This window comes from Ursus americanus, chromosome 11 (assembly GCF_024610735.1).
Source record: "Ursus americanus isolate L20-20 chromosome 11, mUrsAme1.1.p, whole genome shotgun sequence".
NCBI lineage: Eukaryota > Metazoa > Chordata > Mammalia > Carnivora > Ursidae > Ursus > Ursus americanus.
The window spans coordinates 44,454,703-44,472,044 of NC_142137.1; the positions used below are offsets into that span (position 1 = coordinate 44,454,703).

At 41.2% G+C, this 17,342-nt stretch overlaps 1 protein-coding gene and 1 long non-coding RNA gene across 11 annotated transcripts in view; one reads left to right on the forward strand and one right to left on the reverse strand.

The window, feature by feature from the left end:
* The window catches only part of LOC148109276 (uncharacterized), a 58,854-nt gene extending 47,821 nt beyond the window's left edge, over nt 1-11,033 (reverse strand). For all 5 annotated transcript variants that reach the window (XR_015726119.1, XR_015726121.1, XR_015726122.1 and 2 more), the window contains exons 1-2: nt 10,778-11,033; nt 207-380 (exon numbers count right to left, since the gene is read on the reverse strand). This is a non-coding gene — a long non-coding RNA (uncharacterized LOC148109276). The remainder of the gene's footprint in view (nt 1-206; nt 381-10,777) is intronic.
* Nucleotides 11,034-11,042: 9 nt separating this feature from the next.
* Nucleotides 11,043-16,499, forward strand: SMLR1 (small leucine rich protein 1). Of its 6 annotated transcripts, none has more exons than XM_045805620.2 (2): nt 11,043-11,259; nt 16,070-16,499. In XM_045805620.2, the coding sequence occupies exons 1-2, from the start codon at nt 11,133-11,135 to the stop codon at nt 16,153-16,155; spliced, it is 213 nt and encodes a 70-aa protein (XP_045661576.2). In that variant the 5' UTR covers nt 11,043-11,132; the 3' UTR covers nt 16,156-16,499. The 6 variants fall into 6 exon arrangements, 1 of the variants encoding a protein (XP_045661576.2); XR_015726113.1 differs by having other exon boundaries at nt 11,183-11,259; nt 11,569-16,156; XR_015726117.1 differs by having other exon boundaries at nt 11,193-11,259; nt 15,355-16,156.
* Nucleotides 16,500-17,342: the final 843 nt, after the last annotated feature.

Here is a 17,342-nt window from a genome sequence, read left to right on the forward strand (position 1 = left end):
TGCTATTTTAGCGCAAGTCAAATTAAACTTGTAGAACTGACAACATGCATTAATCTCCCTATTGCCTCCGGTAGCTGTGCAAATGAGCTCCTAGTTTCCTTATACAAACAGCTGTTATTTTCCTGTTACTACCTTGGCAGAAAGTTCTAGTAATGGCCTGGTAGGTTACCTCTAGTGATTAATACAGACTTGTGCATTATACTCACTCTGCTCCTGAAAGAACTTAGCCTCCATCGCAGGAACGAGGTTTTAAAGTGCAGCGCTCTAGCAGAAAGCCGGGCTGTGCAATGCGACAGAGTTGTCAGTCATCTGCAAGCACGGGTTTAAATGGCACTGTGGATGAACTGTTTGCATACCGCAGAAGGCATAAGGGCTTTTTTCTAAAGGGAAATAGAAATAAAATTATGGTTTTTCTAAAAGGAGCATTCTGACTTGTATTTCAACGGCCAGCTATAAATCTGGGTAATGGCATTATGTTATTTTCTCTGCGACATACATTTAGAAATAGTATCATTTAGTGGGAAAAGGTTGACTCCCAATTAAAAAAAAAAAGAAGAAGAAGAAGCATAGGGGCGCCTGGGTGGCTCAGTGGGTTAAGCACCTGCCTTTGGCTCAGGTCATGATCCCAGGGTCCTGGGATTCAGTTCTGCATCAGGCTCCCTGCTCAGCAAGGAGTCTGCTTCTCCCTCTGCCTGCTGCTCCCTCTGCTTGTGCTCTCTCTCTGACAAATAAATAAATAAAATCTTTAAAAAAAAAAAGCATAAAATCAATCAAGGATATCTGGATTAGATTTCATTTCTGCTTAAAGCCATGCTCTGCCGTGAATACTTACGTTTTCATAACTTTCATTAAAAGTATAAGCCTTGTAACAATGACTTTCAAACTTTTACCATTTCTTAATGGTAAGAAATGAAGTTCACACACATACACACACACACCACACACACACTGTGTTCACACCACTAAAACCAGTTTCACAAAACAGTTGTCTCTTGCCACATGAAATACATTCAAATATTTTTCTCCATTTCATTCCATTTTTTTAGAAAATTGTGGCTGAGACACACTAAATTGATTTCATGACCTGACACACGGTACATTTTTGAAAACATGTTATAAAACATAAATTTAGATTTATACAAATGTGTATATATTTTATATAAACTATAACCCTTGGAGAACTGGGCAGTGTGGATTGCCAGAATAATAATGGCGGCTCTTCTGTAGTGAGCATGTTACGCTCTCAGAGAATTTGATTTAAAGTGGTAATTATAGGGGTGCTTGGGTGGCTCAGTTGGCTAAGCTACACCTCTTGATTTGGGCTCTGGTCATGATCTCAGGGTCATGAGATCGAGCCCTGAGTTAGGCTCTGAGCTGAGTGTGAAGCCTGCTTGAGATTCTCTCTCTCCCTCTCCCTCTGTCCCTTCCCACCCTCCGCTTGAATGCTCTAAATTAATTAATTAATTAATTAATTAATTAAAAAATGGTAACTGTTCTAAAGCGGGAAAAAAAAAAGAACTCCTCTCTGACTTTATTGCACAAAGTCTGTGGTATCAATTCAACCCCCCCACCCCGCCACCTTCCCACCCCCATGCCCCAATACTGAACACCACCATCTTTGGTGAATGTTCCTCTGGTGAGAGCCCACTAAGTCAGACGTGTCTTCCAGAGCCTGCAAAGAGCCAGAAATACCAACGAGAAGGGTCATTATCCTTCTGGAATTATGGCAAGAAGCCCAAATTAGAGAATTTTGAAATCACAAAATGGTCTACAAGGCTGTCTGGTACTGCGCTCAGGTTTTTCTTCTCTGGAAAATTTCCGTTCTTACTCAGTAGTAGACTCAGGTTTTACAGGTCTGAAGCTTTGCATTTAGTTGGGGGGGCTCCCTATTTCAGGGAAAAAAATACAAAGTTGCAGACACAAAATTCTGTATGAAAGTGAATATTCACAAGGACTGAGAAAAGAAATCACAAATTACAAATTTTAAAAAGTTAACTTTTTTTCTTTTTCTTTTCTTTTTTTTTTTTTTTTTTTTACATTCTGGAGCTTCTGTCCATCTTGCAGTTTTTGATTTTGGCCTCCACTAGGGATTTCCTTCTTATTGTATTTGAGTTTTGGTATGATCAATCATTTTGAAAAACAAAACTAATCTGAAATCAAGGCATCCCAAGAGGAATTAAATGTTTTTTTAAAACTGTCATTATATTATATTGTGCTATATAACCATATAATAAAATTTATATTACCTACATTGAACTTTCATAAGCACGTATACTTTGGTATTAGAACACAGGTTTCTTCAGGAACCTGCTGTGCCAGGTGTCAGTTCTGTGCGCTTTTTTGCCCAAAACTGCTCCACTTAGTCAAGACAAAATCCATCATACACACCAAAATGTAATCCAATACTTGGGGATCTGTAAAATCCCACAAAGATACAATTACTGTTTCTAGGACTATTGCTAACCCTTGTTGTCCTCAGGCACAGTTCTGAAAAATTCCATTTTACCCAATTAACTCCAAAATGTATACTTTGTTTTGTAATTGTATATACACTGTAGAATATAAATTTCATTTTGACTGAGCACGAATGAGAATCAAATCTTCCAATTGTAATTTTACTTGCATGATATTTGGAAGAATTTTCCAGAGTTGATCTGGCTCCATATATTTCAAACCTTATTTCTCTCCCACTTCCCATATACTCCTGAAGTTGACTACCATAGGACATGTTTAAATTGAGGTATGACCTTTTGCCCCCGAAATTTTAGGTCACCCACTAAAAGTTACTGCACAGTGCATGGTAGGAATATTCCAGAAGCCTTTAACACACCCCAGCTAGAGACAACTTAACTATATACAGAAATGACTGAAAACCACATATACTTTCTATTAACTCAATTAAATGTGTCCCCAGATCATCTTTCCCAAGACCTGTCCCAAATATGTCTGTGGCTGCTCCAACAGTACATGACACAAGGAGCATGGCAGAAGGGAAGTTGAGGTGCAAAGACAATTAGTCTTAATCAATTGCAATTAGTATATTTTTCTTTTGAAACTTTACAAAAACTATGCCCAAGTATATATATTTTCAGTATTCTTCCCTGGGTCTGGAAGAGCCTATGCAAATGAGGGGTGCTGGTATTTAAACTTTATTAACTTAAATTAGCATAAATCAGTCTCTGTTCTGATCTCTTATTTCATAAACATACTGATTGATCAAAACACAGTGGGTCAAGGGAGAAAAAAACCTGAATTGGCAGGACTTCCATCTCTGAGATTCCAAATCTGTTCAAGGAACAAACAACTTCTTGGTGTGTCAAAATGTCCTCATCTCCCTGGCACTTGGAAGGCAAACATTCACTTTCATACTAATCCCAGAGAGCCACCCACTTCTGTTACAGCTCATTGCTAATGATGAGAAACATCTAATTTCTAAGGCCACCCTAGATGGGGTGCAATTACAAAGAATCTGTGTTCAGGTGGGCATGTTCTAATGATCATTTTCCAATGAACAAAATAACCTTGCGAAGTGGAATGGGCTGACAATTGGAAAAATTTCATGAATGAGACAATGTTGATGCTTCTTGAATTGTTAGGGCTGGTTTGTGCTAATACAATTTACAAAAACAAAAGCAAACAAACAAACAAAAACAAAACCCAAAAACTCCACCATAATAATTTCTCATAATTTTTTCCTTATCCACTGTTCCCTACCTAAGATTCTTAAACCTATATGTTGATACTTAGGGACAAGCTTTATGGTCAGAGCATTGAGACAAATCTTATCTAGTGGCCCATTTCCAAAAGCATGGTCTGTAGACCTTAATCTCCTGGGAGTCTCCTGGCAAAAAGGACTTGATGGTCCAGTAAGTTTGGAAAAGGCTCATGCAGTATTCCTCTTGGGGATTCACAATGCACCCTACCAGATAAAAGGCTCTACAAAACCTTGCAATCAAGAAACCTACTTACCCCAGGATTCTCTATATTTAACCATTTAACCAAGCAATGTTTAATGAATTGTGGTAGAATTGGAGTCTCAGAGACTAGACACAGAGATGGGCACATTTTCTTGGCCTATTGTCAGTGTTTTCAAGTTTCTAGATTAGTATTTCACTAAAGTGTAATTTCTATTACTTGTCCTCTTTCTCAATGTGCTCCAGGCACTATAGGTCTCATCACATATCTTTGATTATGCTAGAAACATTTCCATTTCAGAAATTTAGTACTTCCTATTCCCTCTGCCTAGAAACGTGTTCCTCCAATTATGCACATGACTCCTTTCACTTCATTCAAGTTTCTGCTCAAAAGTCACCTTTTCAGAGAAACTTCTGAATTGTGTCCCCTCCCAGAATTCATATGTTGAAGCCCTAACCCCCAATGTGACTAGGGCCTTTAAGGAAGCAAGAAGGTATAATAGGTCATGAGGGTGGGATTCTAATCCAATACAACTGGTACACTTCTAAGAAAAGGGAGACACCAGGAGTGCCTGTGCAGAGGGAAGAGGCCAAGTGAGGACACAGCAAGAAGGCAGCCACCTACAAGCCAAGGAGAAGGGTCTCAACAGAAACCAGCTCTGCCAATATCTTTATCTTGGATTTTTAGCCTCCAGACTCTTGTCTCTAGGAGGTTGAGAAGCAGAAGAGTAGAGTACAGTGGATAAGTGTTTGGGCTCTGGGTTCAAATCGTGACTCTGCCACTTTCTAGTGGTGTAATCCTTGATGAGTTATGACAACTCCAGGAGCTTTTCTGTCTGTAGAATAGTGATGAGAAAAACGGCCTTTACTTCAAAGGCGTTGATGTAAGACTATAATGAGACACCGCACAGGCAATGCTTAGACTACTGCCTAGAACAGTACACGCATTCGATAACTAGTACCTACTATCGCTTACTGTGTGTTTACTCCACTGGAATGTAAGTTCTGTAGGGACAGGGAATTGGTCTTAACCAGAGATAAGTTCCTAGTCTCCAAATCAGTGCCTCCAGGGCATGTGTTAAGACCTTAATAAATATTTGTTGCCTGCAAATATGAATAAATAAAAGCTGGTGGACCTTCTCACAAAGTTCACAAAGAATGTAGATTCTGTATTGTCTCTTCCGTAATCATCTTTTTTTTTTTAATTGAATGGACACTTATAACCCATCACTGCTACATGATTCCAGAGCACTCATTTTTATGTGGACCGTAGTATTGGTGACAGGTCATAGTATTTAGTTATGAGCCAAGCTAGAAGGGGCAGTTAATAAGGGACCAAAGAATATAGGTTTTCCTACTCAAAAGGGCTGTCGGTATGACATTTACCTTGTGGGTGATGCTTCATTTCAGCAAAACGTCATGCACATAATTAAATCAAAACACTTTCTTTGAAATTCACTAGTTTTTGTTCATACTGAATTTTTTGTATAAGTTTTGTAGCTGTACATAATTTTCTATCTCAGGTATCAGTCAATGGCACTTGGGCACCTTCCACTGATGGACTTCGGCACTTTCGTTGGCCTATGACATGTCACTGGAATGAGTCATTCTTTATGGCTCAGGCAGACTGATGCAGAATCCAAAGCAGAGCCCTGGTGGGCTTGATATGATCTATAATAGGTCACAGATACCCAAGGTAGGCTTTTGCCCATGTCATTAGAATGAGTCATTCTTTATGGCTCAGGCAGACTAATGCAGAATCCAAATCAGAGGCTTAGTGGGTTTGGTATTACCTGCAATAGGTCACAATTATCTAAGGAAGGCTTTTGCCTGGCTCTCACTAAGAGTATAATAGGTGGTGTATGAGTAGTTCCCTGGGAATTTTATTCCCAAATATCAAAATCCGCAAACACTTGTTTCTTAAATAATCATGTAAAATCAACAATGGGAGCATTTGCTATTAAGGAAATCAATGAGAGTATAATCCCCAATGTGTTATGTCCTTCAATCTTCACAGATGTATATTTTCCAATGATATAAATGATATTTCCTACTACATGGTACAGAGCCAGGTAAAGAATTTGCTGTCATTATGGTAGGAAATCGCACATTGCCTACGGAATCCCACCCTGAATTCCAGTAAATCAAAGAGATTACCAGGGTTTCCACCATCTCCATCCTTCTATAGCTGCTATGCCTACTGAATAAAACTCCAAGCAACCAGTTTGGATTGGGATAAGATCCTTTATAAATAAAAGTTCCCAAGCTCTGAAGGATGTTTTAATCAATTCTAATATTTAATCTTCTAGAAGTTCCCAGTGGTGTGGCGTTTTTCATAATTTAGGAAAACCTTTACTACTAGCCGTAATCACAAATCAAAATCTAAAAAGCAATACCCTTTGCAACAGCATAAAAAATATGAAACACTTAGGCATAAATCTGACCAAAAATGTTCAAGACTAGCATGCTGAAAACTACAAAACATTGTTATAAAAAGCTACAGAAGATCCAAAGGAAAGGGAAACACATGTGATGTTCATGGGTCAGAAGACTCCCTATTGTTAAAATATCAATTCTCTTGTCATATTGGTTCTCTGCTCATTTGCAGATACAATGCAATCTCAATGAAAATCTCAACAGGACTTTTTACAAAAATTGGCAAGGCAATTCTAAAATTCATATGGAAATGAAAATGACCTGTACTAGCCAAAACAACTTAGAAAAAGAACAAAGTTGGAGGGCTAAATTTACCTGATTTCAGGGCCTATTTTAAGGCTGCAGTCATCAAAACAGAATGGCACTAGTGTAAAGATTAACAACAGGATCAATGGAGAGAATACAGAGTGCAGGAATAATTGGACTTCTGATTTTTGACAAAGGTGCAAAGGCAATTCAGGAGCAAGAACTGCTTTGTCAACACACAGTGCTGGAACAATTGAAGGCCCATATGCAAAAAGAAAGTACTCTAACCCATATCTCTCATCATATATAAAAATTACCTCACAATAGATCATAATCCTAAATATAAAAGCTGAAAGTACAAAACTGTTAGAGGAAAACACAAGAGAAACTCTATGTGACCTTGAGCTGGTCAAAGATTTCTTAAATGATACGAGAAGCACAATCCATAGGAGAATAAATTGGTTAACTGGACTTCATTAAAATTTAAAACTTCTGTGTTTTCAAAGACATTGGTAAGTGAATGAAAAGACAAAGCTAGAATGGGGGGGGAAATCCTTGCAAATCATCTATACAATAATTGACTTGTATCCAGAATATATGAAGAACTCTCACAACTCAATAAGAAAATAGTCTACTTTTTTTAAAAAAAACATGCAAAAGTGTTAAACAGACACTTTATGAAATAAGATACATAAAATGGCAAACAGGTACATGAAAAGATGTTTAACATAATTAGGGAAATGCATACTAAAACCACAGTAAGAGTCTACTACCTATCACTGGAATTGCCAAAAAACTGACCATACCAAGTGTTGATAAGTATGTAAAGAAACTAGAATTCTTATAACACTGCTGGAAGAGATATAAAATGACATAACTAGTTTGGAAAACAGGTTGACAGTTTCTTAAAAAGTTAAACATACACTTACCATACAATCCAGCCATTTGATCCCTAGGTATCTACCCAAGAGAAATGAGAGCACACGTCCATAAAAAGAATTATACAGGAATGTTCATAGCAGCTCTATTTGTAGTGGCCTACTATGGAGAACAACCCGAATGTCCACCAACAGATAAATGGGTAGAAGATGGCTATCCACACAATGAAAAGCTATCTGGCAATATAAAGCTGTGTATTGATGCACACGACAACATAGGTGAGTATCAGAGTAATTATGCCAAGTGAAAGAAGCTAGGCCAACAAGAGACATACTATATGACCCCATTTGTATGCAATTCTAAAAAATGTAAACTAATGCATAGTAACAGATAATAGATCAGGGGTTGACTGCAGATTGGGGGAGCAGGATGGGCGGGAGATACAGATGGGAAAGGAATGCAAGAAAACTTTTGGGGTGATGGATAGGTCCATCATTTGATTGTGATGATGAGCTCACAGGCATATACACATAGGTAAAAACTTACCAAGTCATATAGTTTATTATGTCAGTTCTATCCCAAAAGAGCCTTTTTAAGAAAAGAGTAAACCTTTAAGTCCACTTCACACATTGCACCCCTTAGAATTCTCCATGGCGGTCACAATTAGCTCAGAGCCAGTCACTGACACCACTTCTCACCCTCTCCTTCTTGGAGCTTCCTTTTGCAACCATTTCCTAACTTAGCAACCTGTGGGCTCCTCTCCTATCCCACAGAGCCTTTTGGTTGTCTTCCCTGGTTCTCATCCTTCCTCCCATGTCTTAAGCGAGAACCTTCTTCAGGGTCTGCAGCTGGTCTCTCTTTTATTCTCAGGTACTCTTTTACCTGAGCACTCTCTCCACCCGCTTGGCCTCGCTGCCATCTGTACTCTAAGCCTCCCAATCTGCACTGCAAGACTTGTCCTCTCTGCTGACCTCCAGACTTCCACAAGCTTCCCCTTCCATTACCTCCAATTTAATGAGTGCAGAACTAGCCATGTTCCCCCATCCAAACCTGCTGCCCAGCCTGTGTTCAGGTCTCCCCTCACAGCACTACCATCTCCCCAGCCACTCACGCCAGGCATAGGACAGTAGATGAGAGCACGGCTCAGGGGTACAGTCCCCAGTCTGTCACTTACTACATATGTGTCTTGGGAAAGTTATTTACCCTCTCCGTGCCTCATTTCCTCATTTGTATAATGAGTCTCTTCCTCATAAGGGTACTCTGAGGATTAAATAAGATACCCATAGAGTATTTATGAGGTGCCCAATGCATAGTAAGTGCTCCGTGATTAGTAGTATCATGGGTGACATTTACCCCTCTCTCTAATTATTCAGCAAGTACTGTTCATGTGGTTCCTGCAGCCTCCTGTCCTCCTCTTTCCCTTCCCTCTGCCGCCCCCATCTCAGACTCATTATATTTTGATATCTTGTTGAGACAGCCTACTCTGATCTTTCTTCTCATCAGTCCATTCTGTCAAGGGCTACCTAAGTGAACCCAGGTCAGCTCGTGCACTTCTATGATCAAAGACCTTCCATTGGTCCCCTTTGTCCAAACAGCACAGTCTTTAGCAGGGCATTCAAGAGTCTATGCCTTGACTTTTCCACCTTCATATCTCTGGTCTGAACCCCATATCATTTGGGTACTCTCATTTCTTCCCTGTCCTCCATAAACCCTGCCCTGCTCTACCATCACGTATTTGTCTAAGGAGGTCGTTCCACAGGTCCCCATCCCCAGGCTCAGCTCAAATGCTATCCTTTTAATGAACCTGGCCCAGTTCCCTAACTGGAATTAATCAGTCTCTCCTCAGTGCTTCCACTGCACTTTATATGTCAAGTTAGGAGCTTATATTATTGTCATTTATATATTTGCTTGTTACTCTTACTTTCCTTTGCTAGGCATTCAGTGAAGGCCTGAACGCTGAATGGAATGAAACAGAAAGAAAGAACATGACAAACAGCCTTCCTAACAGCTGCCTAACATCTCCCTGGTAAATGTCACCTGCTCATGGAGTTTCTTTGTAGACTGACACTTTACAAATTAGCATCCTGTTCAAGCTGAAAGAGAACCAGAGAGCCATCTCATTTGAAAGCACTCAAGAGAAATAGCAACACCACCACTCAAGGGTTTGTAGAGGGGGAGAAGAGAAGCAAATAAGGTACAACAGATGCTGACTTAATCTTGGCTATTCTAATTGGCTCTTTCTGCAATTAAGATGTCTCTCTTCTGAGAGGAAGCTGTTTACTGTTCACTGCTTAGGAATGCTAGCCAAGCATCCCAGAGAGGCTCTCCATTCTTATTTTATAAATTAGGGTGCCGCTTTACAAGGGGGACTAAGACTCTGTGTGGCCATGCAAAATTCCAGGTGAAAGAATTCAAGAGGCACTCACAATAGCATGGGCTTGATAGAATCTGGCAGCCACTCACCCAGGCAGCTGCCACGTGGGGATGGGGACAGGGTTACAACATGAAAAGAGGTTAGAACATGAACCTGAGAAGGTGGCTGTCTATTTCCCCTCCAAATTTCCCAAATTCTCCAGGAGATTCCTTCATTATGGAAATGATTCTTTCTGTTGCTTTTAGTTTAGTAGACCAGTGTCTTTGAACTTTTTTCATTAAAGCAATCAGTGGCAACTCAACTTAGTCAACAAGTCAGTGTCAAAATGATTTACTTCCCTTTCTTTTCCCAGAAACTCTCTAGTTACCCCACAAACCACAACACTAGCATTCAAGGCCCACCTTCTACTGCTTATGGCAGGCCACAGAAATGTGTAAGCAGAAGATAACTAAGAGTACAAACTACTAAAGCAGTGAGCAAAAACGGATACATCAAGGCGAGAATGAAAAGGAGTCATAATACTATCCATTCCATCACTATCAACACTTATGGCAATTACCTCTTTCTGTGTCTGTTTCTACTGTCAGAAAGCAGGGACCATGACTTACTATTCTTTGTACAGCCAGCATCTAGCCAAGAGGTTGGGTTCTAGTAGAATTAAGTATTTGTTGAATAAATAAATATACCAGAGCCCCTCTCAGAAAAGTATTCAGAGGAGGACATACTAGGAAGAGTTTTTACATATGGAAAGAGTATTGCTCCCCCTTCCTTGATATTAGTTATATCAACTACATATGAAGGAAAATTCACTTTTTCTAGACACAGGTTCATAGGTACAAGAACATGGCTACTAAGTAATTTTCAACTCTGCATTTTAGAAAATGTAGGGAAAATTCTTCCCTTGTCTGGGAATATATTAGTAGAATACCTGTAACAATGAGGTTTGCCTGGAGTCGGGTACTCTTCATTCCAGATAACCTGAATACGAATAAATCTAGGCCTCCCAGTGTCATTCCCAACCCTGCCAGATAAATGCTCCTCTTGCAATGGTTCGGAGGAATCACATTTCAAGTCCTCTACACTTTGTAGCCGAGTTACAGAGTAACCTAGCAATCCTCTCAGAATTCACGGGGCTATTGAAATAGAGCAAAGTCCACAAGATTTCCACTGAGATGTGCTGAGCAAAGGCCGGAACCCCAGAAGAAAACAAGCGCAGACTCTGAGCAAAGCTGCCCTCATCCGGAGCGTGAACCCGCTGGCCCCTGGGGTCTGGGTGACTGGCAATGAGCTCTGTGATGTCCGCGTTCATGAGGGAGCTCCCTGGCTGGTTCCTGCTTGCTGGGGTCTTCCTGCCTGTGACTTTGCTGCTGCTCCTTCTCATTGCTTACTTCAGGATCAAACTGATGGAGGGTGAGTGTGGTGGCTCGCAGGCCTTTCCCATGGCACGCCTTTGCAACAAGCCAACGCATCGTCAGCGTTTCTGGGGTTCTGGGGAGATACATGCTTGTGATCTGTAGGTACTTCTCACTAAGCGCTCTCTTGGCATACCGTCATTGGTGGACAGGCAGTGCGGTCCTTTCAGCAGGGTGGATCCTAAGTGAGGCTCTGCAGGCCTGCGGTGAGGACCCCTTCGCTGCAGCCCCTTCCCCCACCCCGCCCTGGACAGTCGAACTGTGAATCAGCAATTTTGACCTGTGATCGCTTCTCTCTCTCTCCTAGGGCAATATATTCCACAAATGTTGAAACACATACCATGGTCTGCCTTCTCTTCCTGACAGACATCTAGGTGCGTGTGACGTGAGTGTGTGCACGCACACTTCTTTTTCACCCATGGAACTTCTATTAAGAAAATGTGCCAAACATTGTGCTACCACGGTGTTTGGCAAACGTCAAGCCCTAATAGAGAGTTGAGGGCTTGGTGTAAACTTTTCGTGAGACTGCAGTCTTAAGGAAAAAATACAGAACAACTCAGGAGCTCAAAGTGACTTGCACATAGGCAGTGGGGTCCTGGATTGAGACTGTTTATTCTGCTGTAATTAAATTAAGGAAACTGAATGGTGACTTCACAGACTAAATGTTAATAATGTGCCCAGCAAACATTAGATTAATATCATAGAGGTTAATAGTTATTTTAGCAATAACAACAAAAAAGCAGTAATATTTAAGTGGGATGGTGTCATAGTAAAGCATTATAAAAACGAATTTGAAAATCATTCCTCTCTCACAAAAACTGACCAAGTCCAGGTAATGCCTTTATGGATGCCATTCTATAAACGGATATTCAGAATCTTGAATGAAGGATGCCATCACATATGACCTAAAATCAAATAGAAGTACAACTGGGGATATTTCTTTTTGGGGGGGGAGGGGCAAACGGAGAGGGAGAGAGAGAATCTTAAGTAGGCTCCACGTCCAGCGTAAAGCCTGATGCAGGGCTCGATCTCACAACCCTGAGAACATGACCTGAGCTGAAATCAAGACTCAGATGCTTAACCAACAGAGCCACCCAGGGGTCCCGGGGATACTTTTAAGATGAGATTTAGAACATAAAGAAATTCTAGAGGACAGGGAGCACATTATAGAATCATAAGTTTCCAATCATAACATACCCAAATACTCTCCTAGCCTTTCATTTTTAGTCTCATTTTTATGAACAGCTCTCTTGTTGAACGACCCAGCTGTTTTCTTTCTTGCTCTACAGCATTCATGTGATAAATCCTTTTCTTTATTAAGTTAGTTTATCCTCACGGCCTTCAGACCAGTCTACTGGATGTTCTGCCACCCAGCTATTCATTAACATAACACGGAGCCCTGGAAAAGAGCCTCTGAAAAAGGAAGAGAAAATTAGAAATTCCCCAGGATCCTAACTATAGGATTTTAGCCTTCCAAATTGGTTCAATGCCCAGCCGTTGCAAACATTTCCATTTTGAAAGTCTTTTAAAGCTATTGCAATGGCCACTGTCATTCACACACATGCCAGGCCCCCAGTGACATTGAGCACCCTGTGGAGCGGTACCAGGATGCTGACGTCACAGGCAGACACTTGAATCATTCATGTCACTCCCAAGTTTCATCTCTGGCTGCCTTTTGGGGTAGATAAATATTCAGTATCTCAAAAACGTATCAAGCATTAAATGAGGCAGCAACCGACAAAGCTGCCCTCATGGAGTGCCTTACTGGCCTCTACTTATCAGTTATTATAGGTCAGATCGTTCAGCAGGGCACCTGGTATTTGGGACAGACTCTTCTTCAAAAAAGGATGAATCTTGGTTTTATAGCCTTACTTATCCCTGGGTGACATTTGGGGGAGAATATCTATAATCTGCAAAAATTAAAATTAAATGGGTCTACAGTTTTTACTTATTTAGATAATGTAGATAATTACGAAGTACAGACATATCCATCATATTCCTTCAGAAGACCCTGGAGAAGGCAGCCTGCCCTTGAAAGTGTGGCCTGGCTTCACATGGGGCAGATGCAGAACAAAGGGCAGGCAATGTGTGCCCACAGGGCCTGGCCCCGAGGACATGCTCAGCCTGCGTACTAGGGTCATCGCACGGTGACACCTTCATTCTTTGACACATCCCTGCCCACGTCAGCTGTCTAGAGATCAAAGCCTCCACCTTTTGCAACACAGCATGTAACCCAAAAGAAAGCAAGGAGGCCAGCTCTACACAGTGAATGCCAAGGCCTCCTGGATAGAGTCCCTTCACCAACTTGAGCCTTGTTGCAAACGTGCACCATACTTCTGGGTAGGAAGAGTTCTTATGCATTCATTCAACACATATCTGAGAAGCTACCATATACCAGGAATTGTCCAAGATTCTGGAACAGATTTTTACTATGGACTTTCAGAACTGAGAGAACAATCCCAGGTCTAGAAAACCACAGAAGACATCCGGCAAAACTGTTAGAAGTTGGAGGAGAGACATTGCAAATCTGTTTCTGGCTCTGTCCTCATTTACAGGTCTGGTCAATGGCCTGATGAATGACCCGCCCTTTCCCTCTAAGTCTTATCCCAACGTTAGAACAGAGCACTCCCACTAGAAGCAGGACCCTCCAAACAGGGAAGGGGCCCCCACAATGATGTCATGAGACTCCACTTTCTGGGGTTCTTCTCTACAGTCCCCTTTTGTTGGCTCTCACTGAAGTGTGCCTGGAGCTTCTAGGCTATAGGTGAGGAGCACAGGAGAGGTAACTGAGGAGGTGGAAGGAGCCGGCAAAACTCTCTGCATCAGTCACTTAATGAGGTAGGGGTCCCATCTGAGGCTTATTGTTGGAAAAAATACTAATAATTGTTAGCACTCTGTTGCCAGCAGCTTGCCAAGGACACCATCTGCAGGATACCAAGGGAGGACTGCCCTGCTGACTGGACCAAAGCAGGATTCTCTGTTTTCAGTTTTCATTCAGTTGAGACTGGGTCCCAAGTGTGGTGGGGTGGGACAAGTGAGGGCCCTGGGTACTATTCCTTGTAGGTACCTGGCCAGGATAGCAGCTGAGGGGCACCCTGCGCTGTATTACTCTCTCGAGAATTTTCTATTCCAACTGAGCTTTGCTTATCTTCTCCTCTTCTCCCCAACGGGAACTGCGCACCCTTTTTTGGAATAATTCCTGATTACGTTTTCCAGTGTTAGCAGACAACCTTAGCCTAAACATATTTTCATTTTTATGTAGATCTGTTCCCGTTATCTTCCAAGTTGTCCTTTAAAAAAAACTTTAAGAACATTCTTACAGGGTAGTTCTTTCTGTAGCTGTTTGCCTAAGTGTAAGTAGTCATATCTTTTCTATAGTTTGAGGGCAATTGAGAAGACTTGGCCCCCAAAAAATCACCAGTTTGTATCTTTATTTAGCAGTTCCCACTTAAAAACTGTAACCAGATGGTCAAATGTCATGTCATTAATCTTCCAACCGGGGTTATGGCAAGTGTAATCATTCCTATTTTGTTCCTGTAAAGAAAGAGACATTGACAGATTAACTGGTGTGTTCACAGAACCCCAGAGTCCTACGTTCTGAAACAGAAAATCAGCTTGCCTGTCCCATATATCCTAGTTCATCAGCCAAGAGAGGCATTTTAAGATGTGATGGAAAGCATGTGGAGGTATTGTAATCACTCAACATTGATCCCTACACTTGAAGCCTTGGGAGGTAATGGTGCATACAAATTTAATTAGTATGTAGACAACATCAATTTTCTCACAAAGGAAGAAAGAAAATTCTCTAGCATCCTGCGCTCTTCAATCTCTGTCAATTGCCTTGGGGAGTAGCTCTCGAGGCAGAGGTCTGCATCTTGAACTTTCCATCATGAAAATCCTTCATCAACCACACCCATGGACATTTCTTACCTTCTAGAGTAGAAGTTTTGATTATCTTATCTCCCCAAGTCCTGAGATTCCTAAACCTCTACTTTCAGTATTATTCTTTGCCCCCCAAATACCATCACCTTGATCAAGGACAAATTACTCTCTAAATAACCAACACTGCCCAAATAATCATTTTTTTTTTTAGTGTCTATTGAATGCCTGAAAGTTTTTGTATGGAGTGAGAGCCAAAATAAGGTCTGGTAAGTGATCACATTCCGGCCTTCAGCAACTTACATTCTAAAAAAACATCTCAAGGAGCAGATGGCTTGACATCTTTCCCTGAACTCCATATATATGTTTTAGTCATCAGCAATCAAGAGGGAAAAGGATAAGTATAAGTGCAGGGAATGTGCAGGTGGTAAAAAGTTGAAATTGTCAGTTTTTAGTAAAGGATGTCAAAATGTAAAAGGGAGAAGACTAACTTGACATAACTAAAGACTAAATGCCCAGCACATTTCTGGGGGCAGGGAGGACCAGGGACAGAAACTCAATCTTACTCATTTCCACGTTCCAGGTCCTGGGGCCTACAGACATGCTTTATCAATGCTTATTGAATGAGGGAGTCTTAATACATTTAATCAACATTTAATCTGCTAAATATTAAATATACTTAGCATATAACAATTATTATAATTGTCATCTGTCCACTACAATCGGGGCCACTCTTTCAAAATAAACATTTACATTTCTGTTAGAAGTGGTTGGGGAGGTGAAGTGAGACCCTGCAACAGGCCTTGCTCTGGGGACCTGGCCTTGAGTAACCTGCAGAAACGCTGGCCAACACCCATGCATGAGTTGTCCATGACCAACGGCAGGCACTCAGCTGCCTCCAAAGTACTAACTGAAAATTTTCCTTTCAGTTAACGAAGAACTGTCGCAGACCCCCCATCACCAGCATAAACACAAGGCTGGCTCTTACCTGTACCAGAGGACGAAAAGAACATGACTTGGGGACTGATCCATGGCTGAAGCACAGCGAAATTCTACCGGTCAGAGAGCAACGGTCAATGGCTTAGCTAATAAAATAAGTTCATAAACTTGAACAACAGCACCAATAGAATACTGAAAAGCTTGTTCTGAACCACTTTGCAAAGTGGCAGCTATTACCCAGGGGGACGTCTATGAGACTCAGTTAAACAGCAGTTCGTCGGAGAGTACCAAGAATACAGGATTTTCCTGGATGTGCACTATGGACTGGATGCTTGGCAACTTTTTAACTTCTATAGGACTCTGTCTACTCTGAAGGACACAGTTTTTTAAATAAAATTCTTAGGTATCTTTGTTACATGATCCCATGGAAGCATATATTATTCTGATTTTATAGGTGAAGAAACTCTGGTAGAGAGCAAAGGGACAGCAAAACACGAGTGCTTGAGAGTTCTGTGGATTTCCTCTGCGTCAGTATTCCCACTTCCTCCGCCTGCCACATAGCAGCTCTAATATGGCGTCCTTCCAGGCATCACTTCCGGCCCTGAGTTTGTTTCTTTCTCTCCCTTTTCCAGCTGATTTCACAAATCACACCACACTTGTGATGACACACAAAACAAGTGGAGTCTCCATACTAGATATGGATCACCCGTGAAGGCAGTTTTCAGCAAGAAATGGCTTGGGAATACTGGCAATTTCCTGGTGGGCAAAGGGAAGAACAGGACAGGCATGTACTCTCATATGGAGAACAGCTCAAACATTTGCCTCTAAAACCAAACCTTCAGGGAGCTATTTCTAAATATGGAAAGAAGTCAACATTTCACCAGCAGAATTCTTTTTTTTTTCCCAGTGGGAGCTCCAAGGACCCAACATAGATAACCAAAGAGAAACACTTAATTCAAAGTGGTCATTAAAACAGATTGAGTACTATGTGCTCACCACAGTTTCCTAGTTAAGACCAACAAAAGATGCTTCCCATGTCCTAAGAGTGAGTCTGGTTATAGTCTAATCTTTGCATGTGAATCTAATAAGCTATTAGAGTGATTAACTTCATAAAACGTACTGAGTTTGGTCACCTGTAAGAAATGCACCAACTTCTGTCGGGACATACAATCTTACGAAAGAGTGTGTGAATGACCAAAAGCAAAAACACACCACTGGTGCTGGGTATTTTCTTAGCTACCTCTCTCCCCACTCCAAATTCTT

Bases quoted from the DNA above. Each gene is read 5' to 3' on its own strand.
- SMLR1 (XM_045805620.2), top strand. From the start codon at position 11,133: ATGAGCTCTGTGATGTCCGCGTTCATGAGGGAGCTCCCTGGCTGGTTC. The intron at 11,260-16,069 runs GTGAGTGTGGTG...TTTTCCTTTCAG, and splicing joins CAGGATCAAACTGATGGAGG to TTAACGAAGAACTGTCGCAG.